Genomic DNA, 20134 nt, shown 5'->3' on the forward strand with positions numbered 1-20134 from the left:
CTGAGTGTCCTGTAGAAGCAAGTCTCCTAACTCATTGTAAATTGGTGTTATTAGGGCTGTAATGAGACCATTCTCAGGCTTGAGTCTGGTCTCAAGAACACATTCTGATGTTCTCTGTCTCATCATGGAAATTGGTTTTGACTCTTGATACTCAAGCTAATAATTAAAATAACATTTGATAATTTGTTATTGTCGGCAATAACACCATCGTGTGATTAAGTAAATGAAGCTTCACATTACTTTCAGTCAGTGCGTTTGTGTGTGTGCGTGCGTGTGTGTGTGTGTGCGTGCGTGCATTTGTGTGCATGCACAAATAAGCAACATTAACAAACCTGTAGAGTGAGAGTAAAAGGGGTAGATAGAGGGTTGATGGAAAGGCACATGCACATACACAGGCGGATGGGCAGAGAAAGTGAGAGAAGAGAGACGAATGTCTGTGCCTCAGTGTCTTAACACTGACAGTATAACAACAACCATTTTGCTCTCTTAAGGGTTTGTCTTTGTACCTGCCACCTGGTGAAAGAGGAGCAGGTATTTTGTCAGCTTTTTTGTATTCACCTTACAGCCCCCCCCCCCCTTTTCTCTCTATATTTTTTATTTTTTATACTTCCACACTCAAATCCATTAATGGTTCAACAGGAGGCAGACGGTGACAGGTGATGGAGCACACCTTTTGAATATGCAGCCAATTATCACTTCACTCATTCTTCTGTCCTGACTCCAGATATCCAGTATGTCAGAACATAGAAGAAAATAAATGAACAGTTATCCTTCTACACTGCCTGAGCCTCAACTCTAAAGAGCACACTGAATGTTAAAGTGCAGCCAGAATGTTAAAGTGCATCAACACTATTGGAAAATATGCCTCAAAAGGCATGAGGATCATTTTCTCTTCAATACGTGCTGTGATGCTTTGAATACAATAAAGTGCAGCCGTTTTAGCTTTTATTTTGAGTTTTCACTGGTTTGTGAAGTCATGGGTGTTTGCATTTTGATAGTAAATCAATCTTTCAGGCATTAAACATGGAGGTGTTGATCAGTAGACCGCCCTGAAGAGATGGTTAAGTGTCGGGTCAAAAAGGTCACGGTCACAGTCAAGAGACATAGAGAAGTATATAAAGACACAACTCTTGTTCTAACATTGCCTGAGCATTATGGTTCTGACCTTCTATTTCCTACTAGTTATTGCTTCTACTGTTGGCTAGTCTAGGAACTGAAGCTTATTCTTCATCTCTAGTTGTTGTATCACTCCAGATGAGAGCCTGAGCTAAATGCCTACAGTGTTGAATGTAAATCTGTTCTCCAATGGTGTTCTGCTCTCCTCAGGTTTGATCAAGACGGCCCTGCCCAGCATGGACAGGGAGGTGAAGGAGAACTACCAGGTTGTGATCCAGGCTAAAGACATGGCTGGACAGATGGGGGGGCTCTCAGGGACCACCACGGTCAGCATCACTCTGTCAGACGTCAACGACAACCCGCCGCGCTTCGCAAAGAGTGAGTATAGCTTCTTGGAAATGCAATCAGGAACACAGACTGTGCGCAGCCGTGCACACACTGACTGAATAGGTGCAAAAACACGTGTCACGTTGTTTCACTCGTCGAGTTATATTGTAATCTGTTTGACACCCAGTGTCACATATAGTAGTTAAGGTAAATGCATACTCACGTACACTGTGCACACAATGTAAAATACATGTTTGCGCATTCACGCACGCACGCACGCACGCACGCACGCACGCACGCACGCACGCACGCACGCACGCACGCACGCACACACACACACACTCTCACACACACACACACACACACACACACACACACACACACACACACACACACACACACACACACACACACACACACACACACACACACACACACACACACACACACACACACTCACTTTGTAGCTGTATTCTGGGAATTGTCAGTACTGAAGAAACTAAATAAATACATAAGCAAATAACTGACCGGCCCTTGGTACCATTAAACCCTTTTGGCAGTGGGTGCCAGTGCCAAGCAGGCACTGGCACAAGCAGCCCAGCCCCCTCATCTGGCGTTAATTTCGAAATGAATTTGGATTATTTGTAGTGGGGTGGGGGTATTGTGCACAGTGGAAGCTCTCTCTTGAAGACAGACAATAATGAAATGCAGAGACATATGACAGAGTGAAGGATCGCACAAAGTTCATCAGATCAGCTCTGTAAATCAAAAACAAATTTAACCAGATTAAAAAACTATTAAGAAATCAACCATATAACTCATTTAAATTATATTGATAAGCTAAAAATCTTATTTTAAAAAGAAAAAAAGACTTTGACACAGCCTGTTGCAGTGCCTGGTTGTTAGAAGGCTGTGCCAACACATGTGGTGCTCTATTATCCACACAAATCCACTGGCAACCCTGCCATAAACCCTTGTGTCTTTGCTGTCATTAAACTGAGAGGACAGCTTTTCCCCAAAAGCTCTTTTAGCCCCTCTGATACCTCTTTTCAGGTTGCTCCTTGCTCTGTTGTATATGCTATATTGTCCCCAGATCTAAATGCAGCGTCACGAAGCATCAGCAGGGAACAAACCTCTCCCGTTAGCCACGGTTTATTGGTGGAATGCACCTTGACAGTTGTTGTGGTGGTCACATCCTCAATGCACTTGCTTATAAATCCCAACGCAACCTCTGCACATTTGTCTAGATTTATACGGTCCCCAGTTGTTGCAGCATCCTTAAAGATGCTCCACTCAACGCATTCAAAGCAGCCTTGTAGAGTTGTCGCATCCTGTGGCCACACGCTGATTTCCTTCACTACCGGTGGATCTTGTCTCACCCTGGGCCTGTATGCCGGCTTCAACAAGATAGCTAAGCGGTCAGAGCTGCCAACATGGGGTAGCGGGGCTACAGTGTATGCATTTTTGGTGCCTGTTTAAAGTTGGTCCAGTGTAGGACATTATAATGCTGATGGAAATGAGGTAGCGCAGACTTAAAGGGATAGTTCACCCATTCACCCAAAATAATATTTTTTTTCCTATCGATTAGACACCCCATGGAGACTTGAATTGATGGATATGTTTTGTTTTTTGTCGCATTCCTAAGCCAATAATTTGATGACCAGCGGAACGGTAGGCTGCGTTTCCGGTAGGAGACACAAAGACATTTGTGTCTCCTACCGCAACCGCTGACGGTCATCAAATTATTGGCTTAGGAATGCAACAAAAACAAAAAAATATCCATTCATTCAAGTCTCCATGGAGTGACTAAACGATAGGGAAAAAAGTCATTTTGGGGGTGAACTATCCCTTTAAGGCTGGCCTGATTGAGGTCCAGAGCAATAATATAAAAAGCATCAGAGTGGGCCGTCTGTAGCTGACTGAGAGTGTTGTATATTTCTCCCATTGCCTGTTTAACATCTGCCTCTGGGGGAACATACACTGCAGTAATGATGATCGTTGTTAGCGATAGGACAACCATTTTGCTCTACATCAGGAGGATTCAACAGGATTTGGAAATCCTGCGTCCGCACACCATGAATTGTTTGTACAAACAGCCAGGCCTCCTCAGCTGAGTTTACCTGATGATGATGATGTCACTCTGTCAGCCCAGTGGAGTGTTAGCCCCGCAAGCTCCACTCCAGAGTCTGGTATTGTATCCGTTAACAGTCCCTTACTCCACGCTGCAGCGATCTCCAAAGATTGATGGCATCCATTTGTGTATCCAGGGAGCGGACATTTGCTAACAGGACCGTGGGAATGACCAGTTTGCTGGGGTTAGCTCTCAGTCTCACCATAACACCCGCTCTCTTACCCCGCTTTCGTGTCCTGTCACACCATGGGCGGTGGCACCTCCCCACTGGGGCTACAACTGATCCCGGGATTGCCTCCGTGCAAACCTCGGCGTAGCAGTCCCAGTGTACTCAGCCTCAGTCGATTCCTCTCTGTCGGCTGGCTGCTCCCTGCAGCGTTTGCCGATCTCTATCAGAAAGATGCGGTTATAAACAAACTTTCGCCCATCTGCTTTGCAAAGCGAGGACGAAACTGACACTGAATCTAATTGTAGCAAAGAAAAACTATGTTCCATGCCGCGTCTAACCATAGAGGCAGCAGGTAACCAAGATTCAAGGTATCATACAGGTACAAGCAGCGAATTGTTGGTGCGGCATGAATTGTTGGTGCCGTATGCAGTCGCATATTGACCAATCTGGCCTTTAACCTGAAATGAGTTTGTCACCCCTGATGTATTTGTTTGACTGACTGACTGTGTGTTCCGGTTTTTCTGCATGCTTGCGTGTTTGATCGCACGTGTGCCCGTGCACACGTGTGACCGACTGCATGCATTATGCACATGTGTGCTGTATAGTGTGTCTGTAAACATGTGTGTATGTGTTTGCGTTTGTGTGTACTGTAAGTGTGCATGTGTGAAAGTGCGTAGAGAAATGCAAAGATAACTAAAAAACAATCAGTGACAAAACACACACGACCACAGAACCCCCGTTCTCCATTAATCTCTCCCCACAGGAACACAAGGGACACAAACACTGTTATTTCAGCCTTCCACCACCCACGGACAGAGAGAGAGAGAGAGAGAGAGAGAGAGAGAGAGAGAGAGAGAGAGAGAGAGAGAGAGAGAGAGAGAGAGAGAGAGAGAGAGACAGAGAGAGAGAATGGACGACAGATGGAGAAGAAAGGCATACGGCAGTGACAGGGTGGATGGATGGAGGGTGGATGGAGGGGAGAGGCAGTGATGGGGTGGGGGGGGGCTGGTTCATGGGAAGAAAAGACAGACAGACACGGGGAGGCCAGAGTGTGGAGGAAGGCTCCCTGTGACGGAGATGGAGAGTGAAATAAATGGGATGGGGGTGTGTGTGTGACAGAGGGGTGTAGCTTGAAGACAGGGGAAAGAGGGAGAGTGAGTGGGTATTGTGAGGATACGGGGTGGGGGTGACAGAGGGGTGTAGATAGAAGACAGGGGGGAAGACAGAGAGTGCGCGGGTATTTTAAGGGGACACCCAAAGGAGGCGGGGTGTCAGAGAGAGATATCATTGTCTGCTGGAGTGATGCCTCCGTCTCCTCTCTCCAGCCAATACTTGCTGGATTGAGGAGAGCTATGGTGTGTATGTGCACACCCGCTTGGCACACAAGAGTGTTTTTGTGTGTCTGTTATGTAGTCTCTGTGCGTGTGTGTGCACCTGTTACCAAGAACCGCCGACTCAAGCTTTGCCAAAACACTGTCAGCGTGGTTTATTAGCGTGTCAGTGTTTTTTGTCTCTGCAGGCTGTGTGTGTATCATCGCCGCTCCTCCACGCCAAGAGGCTATTTATTTAAGCATGCAAGATACAGGAGAGGCCGTTCCAGCCCGACAGGCAGCCATAAATTTTTCTCACTGGGGAAAGAAATTGGAAATCATCTCGCATACAGTATAAAATATTCAATAAAATAGCAGAAGACCCACACACACACACACACACACACACACACACACACACACACACACACACACACACACACACACACACACACACACACACACACACACACACACACACACACACAGAAGAAACACCAATTAATTTATGTAGGAACAAATTGCCTGAGAATTCATGTCACATACTGTATGTTACAGAAGTTGAGTCGGCGCGTTGGGACTCCAGCACCGCTTTCAGATACTTTCAGGAATGGTCCCTTTTTTTCCTTTACTGTATTTTTGTATTGTTTCAATGTTTCCCCATATTGAACATTTGTCTTCTGGTTGTCTGGGTCTCTGTGTTTTTTGGTTTGATAGTTTCCTTAATTGTCTCCGCCAGGCCGAAAGGCATGGCGAGAGAGTATGTTTTACCCCCTGTCCGTCCGTCCGTCATTCGATCTGTCTGTGTACAGCTAATCTCCGGCACCGTTGGCTTGCTCGCAGCCAAACTGTGCACACACAGTCCCTGGATACCAGAGCAGAACCTCTGCCCCAAATTTTTCACAGGGGCCTGTTATAGCGCCACCAGGAGGCCGATTTGTGCAAAACACATTTTTTGACAGTACTCCTACAGATTTTGTCCAAAAATCCCACAAATCGGTACACAGTATCTCTACAGTCATTAAACGAAACGGGTCTTTCAGATTTCTCATATTCCATCCTGATTGGCTAAAAATGTCTTCCAAAGTTTGCAGGAGTGCTCCGTTTTGAACAAAATGCCTCAAATCATGAACACAGCATGCACTTTCCGTGAAATTTTGCAAGCACATTCCCATTAGGCCGAGGAAGAACTACCATTTGAACATTTTTAAATCAGCCTCATGGTGGCGCTATAACAGGCCGATTCGCGTTTTTACCTATAATTGCACCGATCTGTGTAAAACTTTGTATGCACACTCCCTATAGGTCAAGGAAAAACCTTTGCCCTGCATTTTTCACATCTGCCTTTTATAGCGCCACCAGGAGGCCGACTTGTGTAAAACACATTTTTAGTGTGGTTGCCCAACAGGGCAACCAGACTATAGTACTCTATAGCTTTCCATCTTTATTTATTTATAGATAAACTTTATTTCAAACCGCTATTTCTCCCACAGTTTTTATCCCCCAATGTTGTGCCATATGTCAAAATGACCGTCTAAATCGGGAATCGTGCGCGTGTATAGGGCTAAGAGATTGGTTGAATAGTTTAATTGATATTGATTTATTAGTGCATTAAATTTCCCCATCCACTTTCATGTAAAAGTGAAAAAACTCAAATTCAAGTATTTTTTTCTCAGAAACCGTAAGAGCTAGAGTTATCAGATTTGGAGGGATAATTCATAATATTGTCCGAAATTATTGAAAAAAATATCACACCATTCGGCCTCATGGTGGCGCTATAACAGCCCCCTTTACGTTTTGGCCTGTAACTCTTGAACCGTAGGTCCGAAAATCAACATTTCTTTTCACCTGGATTCCTTATATATAGGCCACGCCCATTTGCGTCAGGATAGATTTTTTGATATTGATTTATTTCTGCATTAAATTTCCCCATCCACTTTAATGGGAATTGCAAAAACTCCCATTCAAGTATTTTTTTCTCGGAAACCGTAAGGGCTACAGTTACAAGATTTGGAGGGGAGGTTAATAGTTTTTTGCGAAATTATTATGAAAAGAATCACACCAGTCGGCCACATGGTGGTGCTATAACAGCCCACTTTACCTTTTGGCCTATAACTCTTGAACCGTAGGTCGTAAAATCAAAATTTCTTTTTCCCTGGATTCCTTGGGTCATTACGCATCTCCCCATATAGGCCACGCCCATTTGCGTCAGGATAGATTTTCCGCCATTTTGAATTTTCTTCAAAACACACTTTTTGCTCCTTTTCCTACAATTTTTTTCCAAATCTCACACAAATCGGTACACATGATCTCTGAGCCCATGCGGTAAACATATCCAAACGGCATTTTCATAGTCCTTACCGTTCGTCCGTAAATGGCTTCCAAAGTTAGCGGGAGGGGCCCGTTTTACCAAAAATGCCAGAAATCACGAACGAAACGTCCGGTCAATCCCAAATTCAAATCACATGTCGAGGGTGGTTTACTCAACAAATTCCCAAAAGCATTCCCACTTTGACCCATAGGGGGCGCCACAAATGCGCAAAATGTAACCGTTTGATGCAAAAACATTATTGCGGGGTGGATCGATCCTTTCAAAATGAAACGCAAGCGATCTCATGAGAGACGTGACAATGTAATTGGCGCAGCCTCCGACGTTATTCCTCCCGGCCTATTCCTCGAGTCCCGGCGGCCGCGACCCGCGACCGGCGTCGGCGCAACCACACTCTGCAATTTCCCCGGAATTGCGACGCGTCTAGTTTTATACTACTCCTTCCAATTGTATCCAAATTTCACGCAAATCGGTACACATGATCTCTATAGTCATGTGATCATGACGGATGTGTTTGATTTTTCATATTCCATACTGATTGGCTAAGATTGACATCTAAAGTTTGCATTATTGGCTTGTTTTGAACAAAATTCTGCAAATCATGAACGCACCGTCCAATTGCGCTCAAACTTTGCACGCACATTCACACTATGTTGAGGAACAAATGCCACCCTTTTAACATTGGCCTGTTATAGCGCCACCAACAGGTCTAATTCAGCAAAACACATGTGTTTGACAAAATGCCTCAAATCATGAATGCAGTCAGTGTCCGATTGTCGTGCAGGGCCTAAGAAGAAATGGCACCCTTTTCACGTTGACCTATTATAGCGCCACCAGGAGGCCACAGTAGCCTACCTGACCTGGCGGAGACCTGTGCTCCGAGGAGCACTTTTTCTAGTTTTATTCCTGAAATCCTTATAGTCGTCATCGTACCATTGGTCTCTCTCTCTCTCTCTCTCTCTCTCTCTCTCTCTCTCTCTCTCTCTCTCTCTCTCTCTCTCTCTCTCTCTCTCTCTCTCTCTCTCCCTCCAGGCATGCATGAGTTCAGAATCCCAGAGTCAGCAGAGGTGGGCTCCGTGGTGGGAGTGATCCGAGCCGTGGACGCAGACATCGGCGATAATGCAGAGATGGAGTACAAGATCACGGGCAGCGAGGGCCCAGCAGTGTTTGACATTCACACCAATAAGACGAGCCAGGAGGGTGTCATCACATTGAAGAAGGTCAGAGCGCTGGGTTAGGGAGGCTGGGGCCACCGTAAGCAGTGTTTCCCAACCTGGGGTGTTAAAATCTAGGGTAATAAAATGTGGCGCCTTGGTGAGGTGCCAAAGATCTTGTCTGTTTACTGTGGCGGTAGAGTCCAAAAATTTGTTTTCATGTTGCACAAAATCAAAACTTATCCACTTTCAACCTGGGACCCCGATTTTGGTGTCATTATTTGTCAATAATATTAAAACGTTTTTTTCTTTCAAAAAGTTTTAGATAATAGATTGTTGTGAGATTGTATGAGAACTACAGTGTGTGACCAACCGACCGACCAACACTGCATGCAAGCATTCCATAGGTTCTTGGCAGCAATTCACACACATTCCAGTGGAAAGAGTGAATGCTAACCACCAAACTGCATTGGACTGTGAATGACACAGAGAGCCTCAACGTAACTTTTGTTTTGACCCTCTGGGAAAACATTAAAACGCTGACAGTTATAAGGCTGCAGGCTCTTCTTCCCTCATTCTTACCTTACACCCACAGACCCACAGAGAGATAACTGATGGCCGGTATGGATTTCAGCATCCAGCAGTGCACTGTGGTGTATTTTTGATGTATTCAACAACATCTGACAGTTTCCTCATCGCCTGATGAGCTGCATCACACTGCAGCTGCATCACACTGCAGCTCTCAATCGATCCCCATCCATCAAGCCTTCACTGAGTAGAAGTAATTGTCTCTTGTAGCTGCGGTGGTTCTGTGGCGAGTGGGAGGGGCGGGGTTGATAAGAGAGAGTGGGTAGTGAGCATGTTTTGGACTTTCTACATAATAGACTAGGCAGGATTTCAGAAAATGTGCTTATTTAAAGTGCTGAAGGCAAATCGTGTTAATTTATGGCACACATGTTTTTTAGGGGTATTAAGGTGTGCTGAATCCAAATCTGCTGTGTGCCAAGCTCAAAAATGGCCGCTAAGCCCTCAAAATGGACCATTTAAAGATGGCGGCAGCCACTATGCTGGAATATATTACAAAGCATATTTTTGACTAAACAAGGTAGAAACTTGATTGATTTTCTTTTTTTTTTGTTTTTCATTTATGAGGAATCCAATTAAATATTTTGATTTGAAATCAAGTGTGAGGAAACTGCTTAAAACTCATATATTGTGAAAATTGTCATTTATTGGTGAATATTATTCACCAATAAATGTTCCCAATAATGATGTACATAAATGTGTCATTATATAAAGGTAACCAAGTTCATAATACTTGTGAAGAAACTGCTGAAAGAGCATATTGCAAGCCTGTGGTATAAAGTGATGGCCTAACTCAAATATCAGCCACAAACACCTTGCTCAGCGGACCAAAGTAGAGAATGGCTAAATGCTACAGGAAAGAAGAGTGGAGGCTTAGTAGGTATTACCAGAATAGGGTCTGCACTGAGTAGATGGACATTGTCATATAATCTGAGGACACACATAGTTTATCAGACAGCAGCTTTGCTAGGAATGACATCAGGCAATGAAGATGATGAGTACACACACAATGAGTGCACAAAAAAAAGAAAAAGACGACTCTGATGAAGGCAGAATAGTTGTGTCATTGAAACAGCATGGTGTGTTTCAAGATGGTGGCGACACATTGAAAAACATGATCAACTAGAAAAAGTGCTCCTCGGAGCACAGGTCTCCGCCAGGTCAGGTAGGCTATTGTGGCCTCCTGGTGGCGCTATAATAGGCCAACGTGAAAAGGTTGCCATTTCTTCTTAGGCCTTGCACGACGATCGGACACTGACTGCATTCATGATTTGAGGCATTTTGTTAAAAACATGTTTCGCTAAATTAGACCTGTTGGTGGCGCTATAACAGGCCAATGTTAAAAGGGTGGCATTTGTTCCTCAACATAGTGTGAATGTGCGTGCAAAGTTTGAGCGCAATTGGACGGTGCGTTCATGATTTGCAGAATTTTCTTCAAAACAAGCCAATAATGCAAACTTTAGATGCTAATCTTAGCCAATCAGTATGGCATATGAAAAATCAAACACATCCGTCGTGATCACATGACTATAGAGATCATGTGTACCGATTTGCGTGAAATTTGGATAACATTGGAAGGAGTAGTATAAAATAATGTGTTTTACATAAGTCGGCCTGCTGGTGGCGCTATAAAAAGAAGATGTGAAAAATGCAGGGCAAAGGTTTTTCCTTGACCTCTAGGGAGTGTGCATACAAAGTTTTACACAGAACGGTGCAATTATAGGTAAAAACACGAATCGGCCTGTTATAGCGCCACCATGAGGCTGATTTGAATTTTTTCAAATGGTAGTTCTTCCTCGGCCTAATGGAAATGTGTGTGCAAATTTTCACGGATATTGCATGCTGTGTTCATGATTTGAGGCATTTTGTTCAAAACGGAGCACTCCTGCAAACTTTGGAAGACATTTTTAGCCAATCAGGATGGAATATGAGAAATCTGAAAGACCCGTTTCGTTGAATGACTACAGAGATACTGTATACCGATTTGCGTGATTTTTGGACAAAATCTGTAGGAGTGCTGTCAAAAAATATGTTTTGCACAAATCGGCCTCCTGGTGGCGCTATGAAAGGCCCATGAGAAAAATTTGGGGCAAAGATTCTGAATTGGCATCCAGGGATTGTGTGTGCACAGTTTCGCTACGATCAAGACAACGGTGCCGGAGATTAGCTGGTCACAGACGGACGGACACACACACACACGGACGGACACACACACACGGACGGACGGACGGGGTGGAAAACATACTCTCTCGCCATGCCTTTCGGCCTGGCGGAGACAACAAGGATGTAGTCACATCTGAGATTCAGGAATCTCTGCTTAATGCAGAAGAACTTGGACAAGTACAAATGAAAGTCTTTGTCGAGAAACGTCTGTGTGAGCCTCCAGATAGTGACCAGCACCTGGCTCTGAAACCACCTATTCGAAAGAATAAGGCCAAGACATTTGCCTCTTTATATGAAGTTGTGCAACTTTCCAAGGGAAAGCAAAACACTATCAAAGTGGATCTTCTTCTTCTTGCGTATGTCATCAGATCCTCAGCTCCGTTGCAGCAAGCCAGTCCAGCAACATTGTAGACACGGTCTTGTCCACACTGAGCTTGAGGCGCCAGTCCTTCAGGTACGAGGACAGGATGCTCATGTCCTCCGAGAGGCCCTCCTCCACTGCCTGCCAGGATGGTTTGCTGGTTAGGATGGCCAGGTCATCTGCATAACCGTACTTCCTTGATGTTGTTGGGGGTAGGTCATGGATGTAGATGTTAAACAGCGTGGGTGCCAGCACCGAACCCTGTGGGACACCGTTCTTGAGCTTTCTCACCCTGCTGCTCTGGTCGTTGCTGGTCAGTAGCCGGAAGCTGCAGTTGCTCAGCGTCTCCATTATAAAGCTCACCATGTGCTTATCTGGGATGGTTTCCAGAAGCTTCATGTGTAGCCTACGTAGCCAGACCGTGTCGTAGGCAGCTGTGAGGTCCAGAAAGACGGCACCGGCCTTCTCTCCTGCCTGGAAGCTGTCCTCTATGTCTTGGCACAGGAGGGTTACCTGGTCTGTTGTTGACCTGCCACTTCGGAACCCTGCTTGTTTTTTGGGTAGCTGGGGGTCGATCACTGGGGTGATGCGGGCCAGAATGAGGCGTTCTAGGAGCTTGAATGGGATGCTCAACAGTGAGATGGGCCGGTATCCCTTGGGGTCATCGCTCGGCTTGTTAGGCTTCAGCAGGGGATCACCTTAGCACGACGCCAGATCTTCGGCAGCTTTGAGTGGTGAAGACATGTGGAGAGGAAGGAGCAAAGCCAGTAGTTTGCCTTCTTGCCTTGATGTTTAATATATTCCGCATGGATACCATCTATGCCTGGCGCCTTACCGGTCTTCATGCATTGGATGGCCTGCTCGATTTCCTGAGCCGTGAAGTCGGTGGATAGGTTTAAGTCGCATCCTGGGTTCCTGAGCAGCTCATGGACTCTTGCTGATGTTTTTCTGGTGAAGTCCTTATCTGCATTAGGGAACCGGCCATTACTCAGCAGAAGCGACGCAATGGAGTTTGCTGTGATGGGACATTGTGCTGGGGTTGTTGACCTTCCAGTCAGCTTGTTCAGGGTCTGCCACGCCCGGCGGCTGGAGTGTGTGAAGTCGATTGACTCCACAGTCTCAGTCCATCTTTGCCTGCGATTCTCGTCCAGCCTGCTGAAGAGCTCATCTGCTGCTTTGTCCCTGTCCTAGATGTTTTGAGCTTCTGCGTGGGCGCGAAGTAGATGTTCACATTCGTCGTCCCAGCAGGGGACATAGGCTTTGCGGATGCCGCGGGGGATGTTCTTCTTGGCAGCATTCAGAAGCATCTTACGGTATGACTCGTAGGCATCGTTCAGGTTGTTGGGGCACGGGGCTGGCAGACCAGCGGCTGCCCTGTTCACTTCTTTAGAGAAACCTTCCCAGATCAAAGTGGATAGGAACATTCTACAAAGGCTCATTACTGCTTACAGAGCAGGGCGCCAGGTAAACCTTGAAAACATCCTTATGCATGAACTCATGACCATCCCACTACCTTTGGCCACAACTAATGGTAGTCTACATTCCACAAACAAATCTGTGCTAGTAAACATGCTGACAGAACAAGTCCATCCCCTGCAAAAGTTACACTTGATGATTCCAGCTGACTGCTCATTGATGGCCAAGCACTCGTGATGGCACTAGGAAAGCAACCTGGAACATTTGGTGAATATGCCATGTTTGCTGGAGCTGTGTTTAGAATGGGAGAAAACTGCCAGAGAATTGATGTAGTCTTTGACAGATATCAAGAGGAAACAATCAAAGCAGGCACAAGGATTAAACGCAAGCAGCGCCACCGACCAATACGTTGTAAAATAGAGAACAAGTCAGTTCCTCTTCCACCAGACTGGTCTAGCTTCATGGCACTTGAGGAAAATAAAGCAGACCTTGCTCAATTGCTTTCAAACCATCTGATTAAACACAGCCCTAATAATCTAAGTTGTATCAGGGGGGTTTGCCGAAGGATTTGTCATCGGATCCAGATCTTGAAGTCTCTTCTCTAAGTGCTGACCATGAGGAAGCTGACACACAACTGATTTTGCATTGCATCCATGCTCAAATGGAAACACTAGTTGTGTCAGCACGTGATACAGATGTGCTTCTTCTACTTCTGGCACACTATGTCAGAATGCAATGTAAGCGTCTCTACATGAAAGCTGGGACATCAAAGGCGCCGAAGTATCTTCCAGTACATGAACTTTGCATGTTGCTTTCTGCTGATCAAGTTGACACACTACTTGCCTTCCATGCTGTCATGTGACAGCATGTCATAGTTCAGTGGCCACAGTAAGAAAACAGCCTGGCAGGTGTTCCAGCAACATCACACAGGTCTCATTGGGCTTGGAAAAGGCCCTCTCACAGTAGACATAGCGAGGTCAACAGAGAAATTCATCTGTAAGATATACGGTGTGCCTGAAGTTGATACATGCAATGAAGCAAGAGTCAAGTTGTTTTGTATAGGTCGTGCACAAGGGACTCTGCCACCAATCTCAGATGCAGCAGTTTCACATAATGAGTTCCCACTATCAAGCTCTTGTCTGGAACCAAGCTCACTTGCCACATCCTGGTCTTCCTCCAGTGACCGAAATGGGATGGATGCACCTGAATGGTCAGTTGGTGCCACGGCTGCTTTCCCTGCACCTATGCCAAAAGCATGCAGGGAGATCACGTCATGCAGTTGCACAAAGGGATGTCTCAGCTAACGCTGCGGCTGCAGGAAAGTACGCATGGAGTGCATTGAAGTGTGCAATTGCAAGAAACCTGCCAGAACACTGAGCAAATACAAGTCAGAAACACAAATTAAGGCAATTATACATCTTAAAGCAATTATTCATTACCACCCCCCCCCCCAAAAAAAACATTATTCATTACCAAAGAGGCCAATTTTCACAATATAATTATATAAAAGTGGTTCCTTCACAATTTATCTTAAATCAGAATATTGCATTGTATTCCCTATATATGTAAACATAAAAAAGGACATTCCAGTCTATTTTCTACCTTGTTTAATCAAACATATAGCGTTTTATTATGTTTCAGCATAGTGGTGGCTGCCATCTTTAAATGGTCCATTTTGAGGGCTTAGTGGCCATTTTTGGGCTTGGCACACAGCAGATTTGGATTCAGCACACCTTAATACCCCTAGAAAACATGTGTGCCATAAATTAACACGATTTGCCTTCAGGGTTAAGATTTTTGGAAAACTGACCTAGTCTATAAATGGGCTTGTCAGGTGCAGACCCCGTCCTGACACTTTCTAAGCAACATATTCCACTTTTGACATCATGCAGTCCCCGGCATTAAACACAAGACGGGCACAAAAATCGATGGTTAATGATGGCATCCTGTCAGTGGTCGACCCTGCATCTGTCTGTCCCAGCAATGTGTGCCTCCAGTGAAAAATGCTTACTGTCAAAGTGTAATCATAGTTCCAATGCAGTGGATTAATAAAAAAATAAAAAAGGAGCTGGCTAAACAGAATGTATTGTGCATCACTTATATTAATATAGTATATTAACACCGTAATATAACTTGTAATATATCATTGCTGTCGGGCAGAAACCAGCTCACTCGATTTTTCCGCTTTTTTTTTTTTTTTCCATAAATCAGTGCTATTGAACACCCTTTACGTGTTTATTAAAAAAATATTGAACCAATGAAAAGTATTAAATATAGCTGCAAGCAGCAATGAGCGGTTTCGAGAATAATGGCAGACTGGCAGACTGTGACAGAGTGGCAGACTGGCAGACTGGCAGACTGTGACAGAGTGGCAGACTGGCAGACTGTGACAGAGTGGCAGACTGGCAGACTGTGACAGAGTGGCAGACTGGCAGACTGGCAGACTGTGACAGAGTGGCAGACAGACAGACAGACAGACTGTGACAGAGTGGCAGACTGGCAGACTGGCAGACTGTGACAGAGTGGCAGACAGACAGACAGACAGACAGACAGACAGACAGACAGACAGACAGACAGACAGACAGACAGACAGACAGACAGACAGACAGACTGTGACAGAGTGGCAGAGTGGCAGACTGGCAGACTGGCAGACAGACAGACTGGCAGACTGTGACAGAGTGGCAGACTGGCAGACTGTGACAGAGTGGCAGACAGACAGACTGGCAGACTGTGACAGAGTGGCAGACTGGCAGACTGGCAGACTGTGACAGAGTGGCAGACAGACAGACAGACAGACTGTGACAGAGTGGCAGAGTGGCAGACTGGCAGACAGACAGACAGTGACAGACTGGCAGACTGGCAGACTGGCAGACTGGCAGACAGACAGACTGTGGCAGATTGGCAGACTGGCAGACAGACAGACAGTGACACAGTGGCAGACTGGCAGACAGACAGACAGACTGTGACAGAGTGGCAGACTGGCAGACTGGCAGACAGACAGACAGTGACAGAGTGGCAGACTGGCAGACTGGCAGACAGACAGACAGACAGACAGACAGTGACAGAGTGGCAGACAGACAGACTGTGACAGAGTGACAGAGTGACAGAGTGGCAGACTGGCAGACAGACAGACAGTGACAGAGTGGCAGACTGGCAGACAGACAGTGACAGAGTGGCAGACTAGCAGACAGACAGACAGTGACAGAGTGGCAGACAGACAGACAGACAGACAGTGAGAGAGAGAGAGAGGAAAGAGAGAGAGAGAGAGAGAGAGAGAGGGAGAGAAAAGAAAGAGAGAGAGAGAGAGAGAGAGAGAGAGAGAGAGAGAGGGAGAGAGAGAGAGGCAGTGAGAAAGAGAGGCAGTAAGAGAGAGAGCGAGAGAGAAGAAGTGAACATGCATTAATTAACAAAGTCATGATTTTTGTTCAGTAAATTATATTTGGACCGGTTAAATTGGGGTTTGAACCAGGGACCTATAGACTTGTGGGTAGACAGTGTAAAGGATAAGGATAATTCCAGGTCCGTTCATGAAAGTCCTTGCGGTCTTGTTTCCAATGAGGGCCTGTGAGCAATTAGGGGTTAAGAGTCTTGCTCAGGGACAAATTTCATTTCATCGACACATTTGCTGGCCTGGCCTGGAATCGTACCTGGGGCAACCGGGGCCTCTGGCTCCCTAGGTGGGCTCACTAACCACTCAGCTATGGCCACAGTACAGACTGAACCATTGGATAGACAGAATTGGATTTCATATGTGATAAGTTATCATACAGCATGGGTTGCTTATTATATACATACAAGCTCATAACGCGTCACATTGTAGATCGGCTGTATGTGGTTACTGTAGGTGTTTTGTAATTGTAGTAGAGTAGAGTAGTAAAGTAAAAGTACCTAAAAATTGTACTGTGCATGTGGCAGGTGTGATTGGTGATGAGTGAGAGCAGGTGAGAGGGGTGGATCCAATCCATGGGAATAGGGGGAATTCCAAATGATGATCACCTCAACGCATTGTTGGGGACAGGGATCGAACCAGCGACCTATGGATTCACAGGCTGCCTCTCTTCTCATTGAGCTAAAGATATGGCCTCCCTGATGGTGTTTGTTGATATCTATAGCTTTTTCCGTCCTATAGGTTCTTCCGGTGTGAGATTGTAGATCAGCTATTTTCACAAGAAAGTATGTCATACATAAAAAAACAACTACTCTCAAAAGCATTTCATGTTATTGTTTAAAAATTGCACATGTCTGAATTAACAGGGTCATGTTTTGTACAATGCAATTTAAATGTAAACTGTGACAAGTGGGGTTTGAACCATGGACCTCTGGCACATGAGACTAACAGTGTATTGATCAAGCTATTCAATGCACAGCCTTAGTCAGTGAAAAAGGAGAATCCAACAAAACAAAACAAAAGAGGGAATGAAGTACGTCATACATTGAAAATAACTACTCTCAATAAGCATTTCATTTATCAATTGCATGTTTATTCATTGATACAATCATGTTGTGTGCAATGCAATTGAGTTGAAGTCTGCATGACGTGGGATTTGAACCGGCGACTCTGTTGTATCAAGGCAGATGATTAAGCCATTGGGCCAACAGACCTGTACTAGTGAAAAGGGAGTTCACACACATGACACACTTTCACGCAAATTGCTCAGAAATCCTTGGTTTAAATGTTTTTCAAACTGCTCAATATATTTCGGAATGGAAACTAGTGGAAAATAGTCGATCTACAAGCTCACAACTCGTTGCTATCTAAAAAGGTGTGAGATTGTAGATCGGCTATTTTCACAAGAAAGTATGTCATACATAAAAAACAACTACTCTCAAAAGCATTTCGTGTTATTGTCTAAACATTGCACATGTCTGAATTAACAGGGTCATGTTTTGTACAATGCAATTTAAATGTAAACTGTAATGAATGGGATTTGAACCAGGGACCTTTGGCACATGAGGCTACTGGTGGAGCTATCCAATACACAGCCTTAGACAGTGAAAAGGGAGAATCCAACAAAACAAAACAAAAGGGCGAATGAAGTACGTCATACATTGAAAATAACTACTTTCAAGTATGCATTTCTCGTCATCTTTAACTATTGCACATGTATTCATTGATATAGTCATGTTGTGTGCAATGCAATTATAATGAAGTCTACCTGAGGTGGGATTCGAACCGGCTACCCTATGGTTTCAAGGCAGATGATTAAGCGATCAAGCTATTGAACCAACACACCTGAACCTGTGAAAAAGGGCCTCAAACATGTATTTGACACAGTTTCACGCAAATTGCTCAGAAATCCTGGATTTAAATGTTTTTCAAACTGCTCAAAATTGCAGACAATCTAAGGGCAGAGCTTACTGGTCAAAGTGATACATGTGTTCCTCATGAGTCAAGGCACATGTGTAAGCAGGTTTAACGGCTGTCGGCCAAACGAGGCATGACTTTTGCCTGTTTAAAGTTTGCATTTTCAAAAAATTGCTATAGCGCCCCCCTTTGACCTATTGGAGTAAGATTGGTTTCAGTGATACTTGGAAGGACCCTCTACAATATTGCAAAGTGTCAAACAAATGTGAGTCTGCATGTATGTGTTAGGGGCAGATGAATAATTGTCATAAAACATGCAATTTTCATTGGCTTATAAAAGCTTAACGTTTTCATTTATGGAAAATCCGCTTGCTCACGTTTGTCGGCATTGGTCCAAAGTTCATGTGTAGACAGTTTCGTACAGATTGCTCAAAGATCCCAGAAAGCTATGGACTTTTACTGCTTTTTACTGCTTTTCATAGAATTCGAAATGGTGGGAGATCTAAAGGTCAGAGGTCAAAAGTCAAACAGTGAAAGTTGTTAGGCATGAGGAGACGCATGTGTGCATCGAAGTTTCATGGCTGTGGGTCAAACAGGGCATGAGTTGTACCTGTTCAAAGTTGGCATATTTCAATTGAGTGCTACAGCGCCACCCTTTGGCCAATGTTTGTGAGTTACGGGTTTTCGCCGTTTGGCATAGCCCTCTACCATATTGCCGAATTTCATAAAAAGTGACCACGCGGTTAGGCCAGAACTGGCAAAACCGGCGGAAGAATAATGAACTCTTACAGATGTAATAAGGCTTCGAGCCTATTGGCCTCGAAACCTTAAAAAGCAATTCTGACAAGACCAGCTAACTCCATTGGATCCTCAAACTTTCTGCTAAACCAGCTAAGCCCATCAAAGGGGGGTGGAGTTAGCTGGTTTTGCTGACTCCAGGCTCCACCCCCTTTTGACCTCCAACCTAATTGTGAGCTTGTAGGTCCATTTAGCTGTTCTTATCAATGATGAACAAAACTTTACTCCACTTTTTGTTTTGTTTTTGTCATTTTCTGAAAAATTTACATTTTGGAGTTAGTAATAAGTAACTACAGTACCTGTAGTAACATATTACTCTTCCTGAGAAACTTGCCCAACACCGGTCTGTACTACCTTATCCTGTTTTTGCTACCCGAAGTGTGAGGTCAGCCACACAACATCACCCGGTGGTGCTCATTAGAAATTCAAGATACATGTGGTACAGTACTAGAACCCCCGACCCTACCGGGTTGGAGAGCTGGTTCTGTACGGGTCACTGTGCAAACATTTCCATACAAATCCTCATCTACTGTGGTGTGTGTTTGTTTGTGTGTGTGTGTGTGTGTGTGTGTGTGTGTGTGTGTGTGTGTGTGTGTGTGTGTGTGTGTGTGCGTGTGCGTGTGCGTGTGTGTGCGCTTGTGTGCGCGCGTGTGTGTGTGTGTGTGTTCCTACAGCCTCTGGACTTTGAGAAGAAGAAGCAGTACATCCTGCGTGTCCAGGTGGAGAACGTTCACCTGGACCCTCGCTTCTTCTCCGTGGGACTCTTCAGGGACGAGGCCAGCATCAAGGTTCTGGTGGAGGACGTGGACGAGCCCCCCGCGTTCGAGCGCAGCAACTACATCATGGAGGTCAAGGAGGACGCCGCGAGCAACACGGCCATCGGCTCGGTCAGCGCCTCCGACCCAGACAGCAACCGCAGCCCCGTCAGGTAGGCGTAAAAAAAAACTACAACGAGCCAACGTAGGAAAAG

General features: G+C 45.1%; 1 protein-coding gene across 1 annotated transcript in view; it reads left to right on the plus strand.

Moving 5' to 3' along the window:
• Window positions 1-20134, plus strand: part of LOC311039409 (cadherin-6-like) — a gene marked incomplete at its 3' end in the record, with an annotated part of 42767 nt that overhangs the window by 16239 nt on the left and 6394 nt on the right. Inside the window, exons 4-6 of the mRNA XM_084049284.1 lie at window positions 1327-1494; window positions 8415-8602; window positions 19839-20092. Coding sequence (XP_083905410.1) covers window positions 1327-1494; window positions 8415-8602; window positions 19839-20092 — 610 coding nt within the window. The remainder of the gene's footprint in view (window positions 1-1326; window positions 1495-8414; window positions 8603-19838; window positions 20093-20134) is intronic.

The sequence above is a fragment of the Gymnoscopelus microlampas genome (genome assembly GCF_963454915.1).
Source record: "Gymnoscopelus microlampas genome assembly, chromosome: 22".
Lineage (NCBI taxonomy): Eukaryota > Metazoa > Chordata > Actinopteri > Myctophiformes > Myctophidae > Gymnoscopelus > Gymnoscopelus microlampas.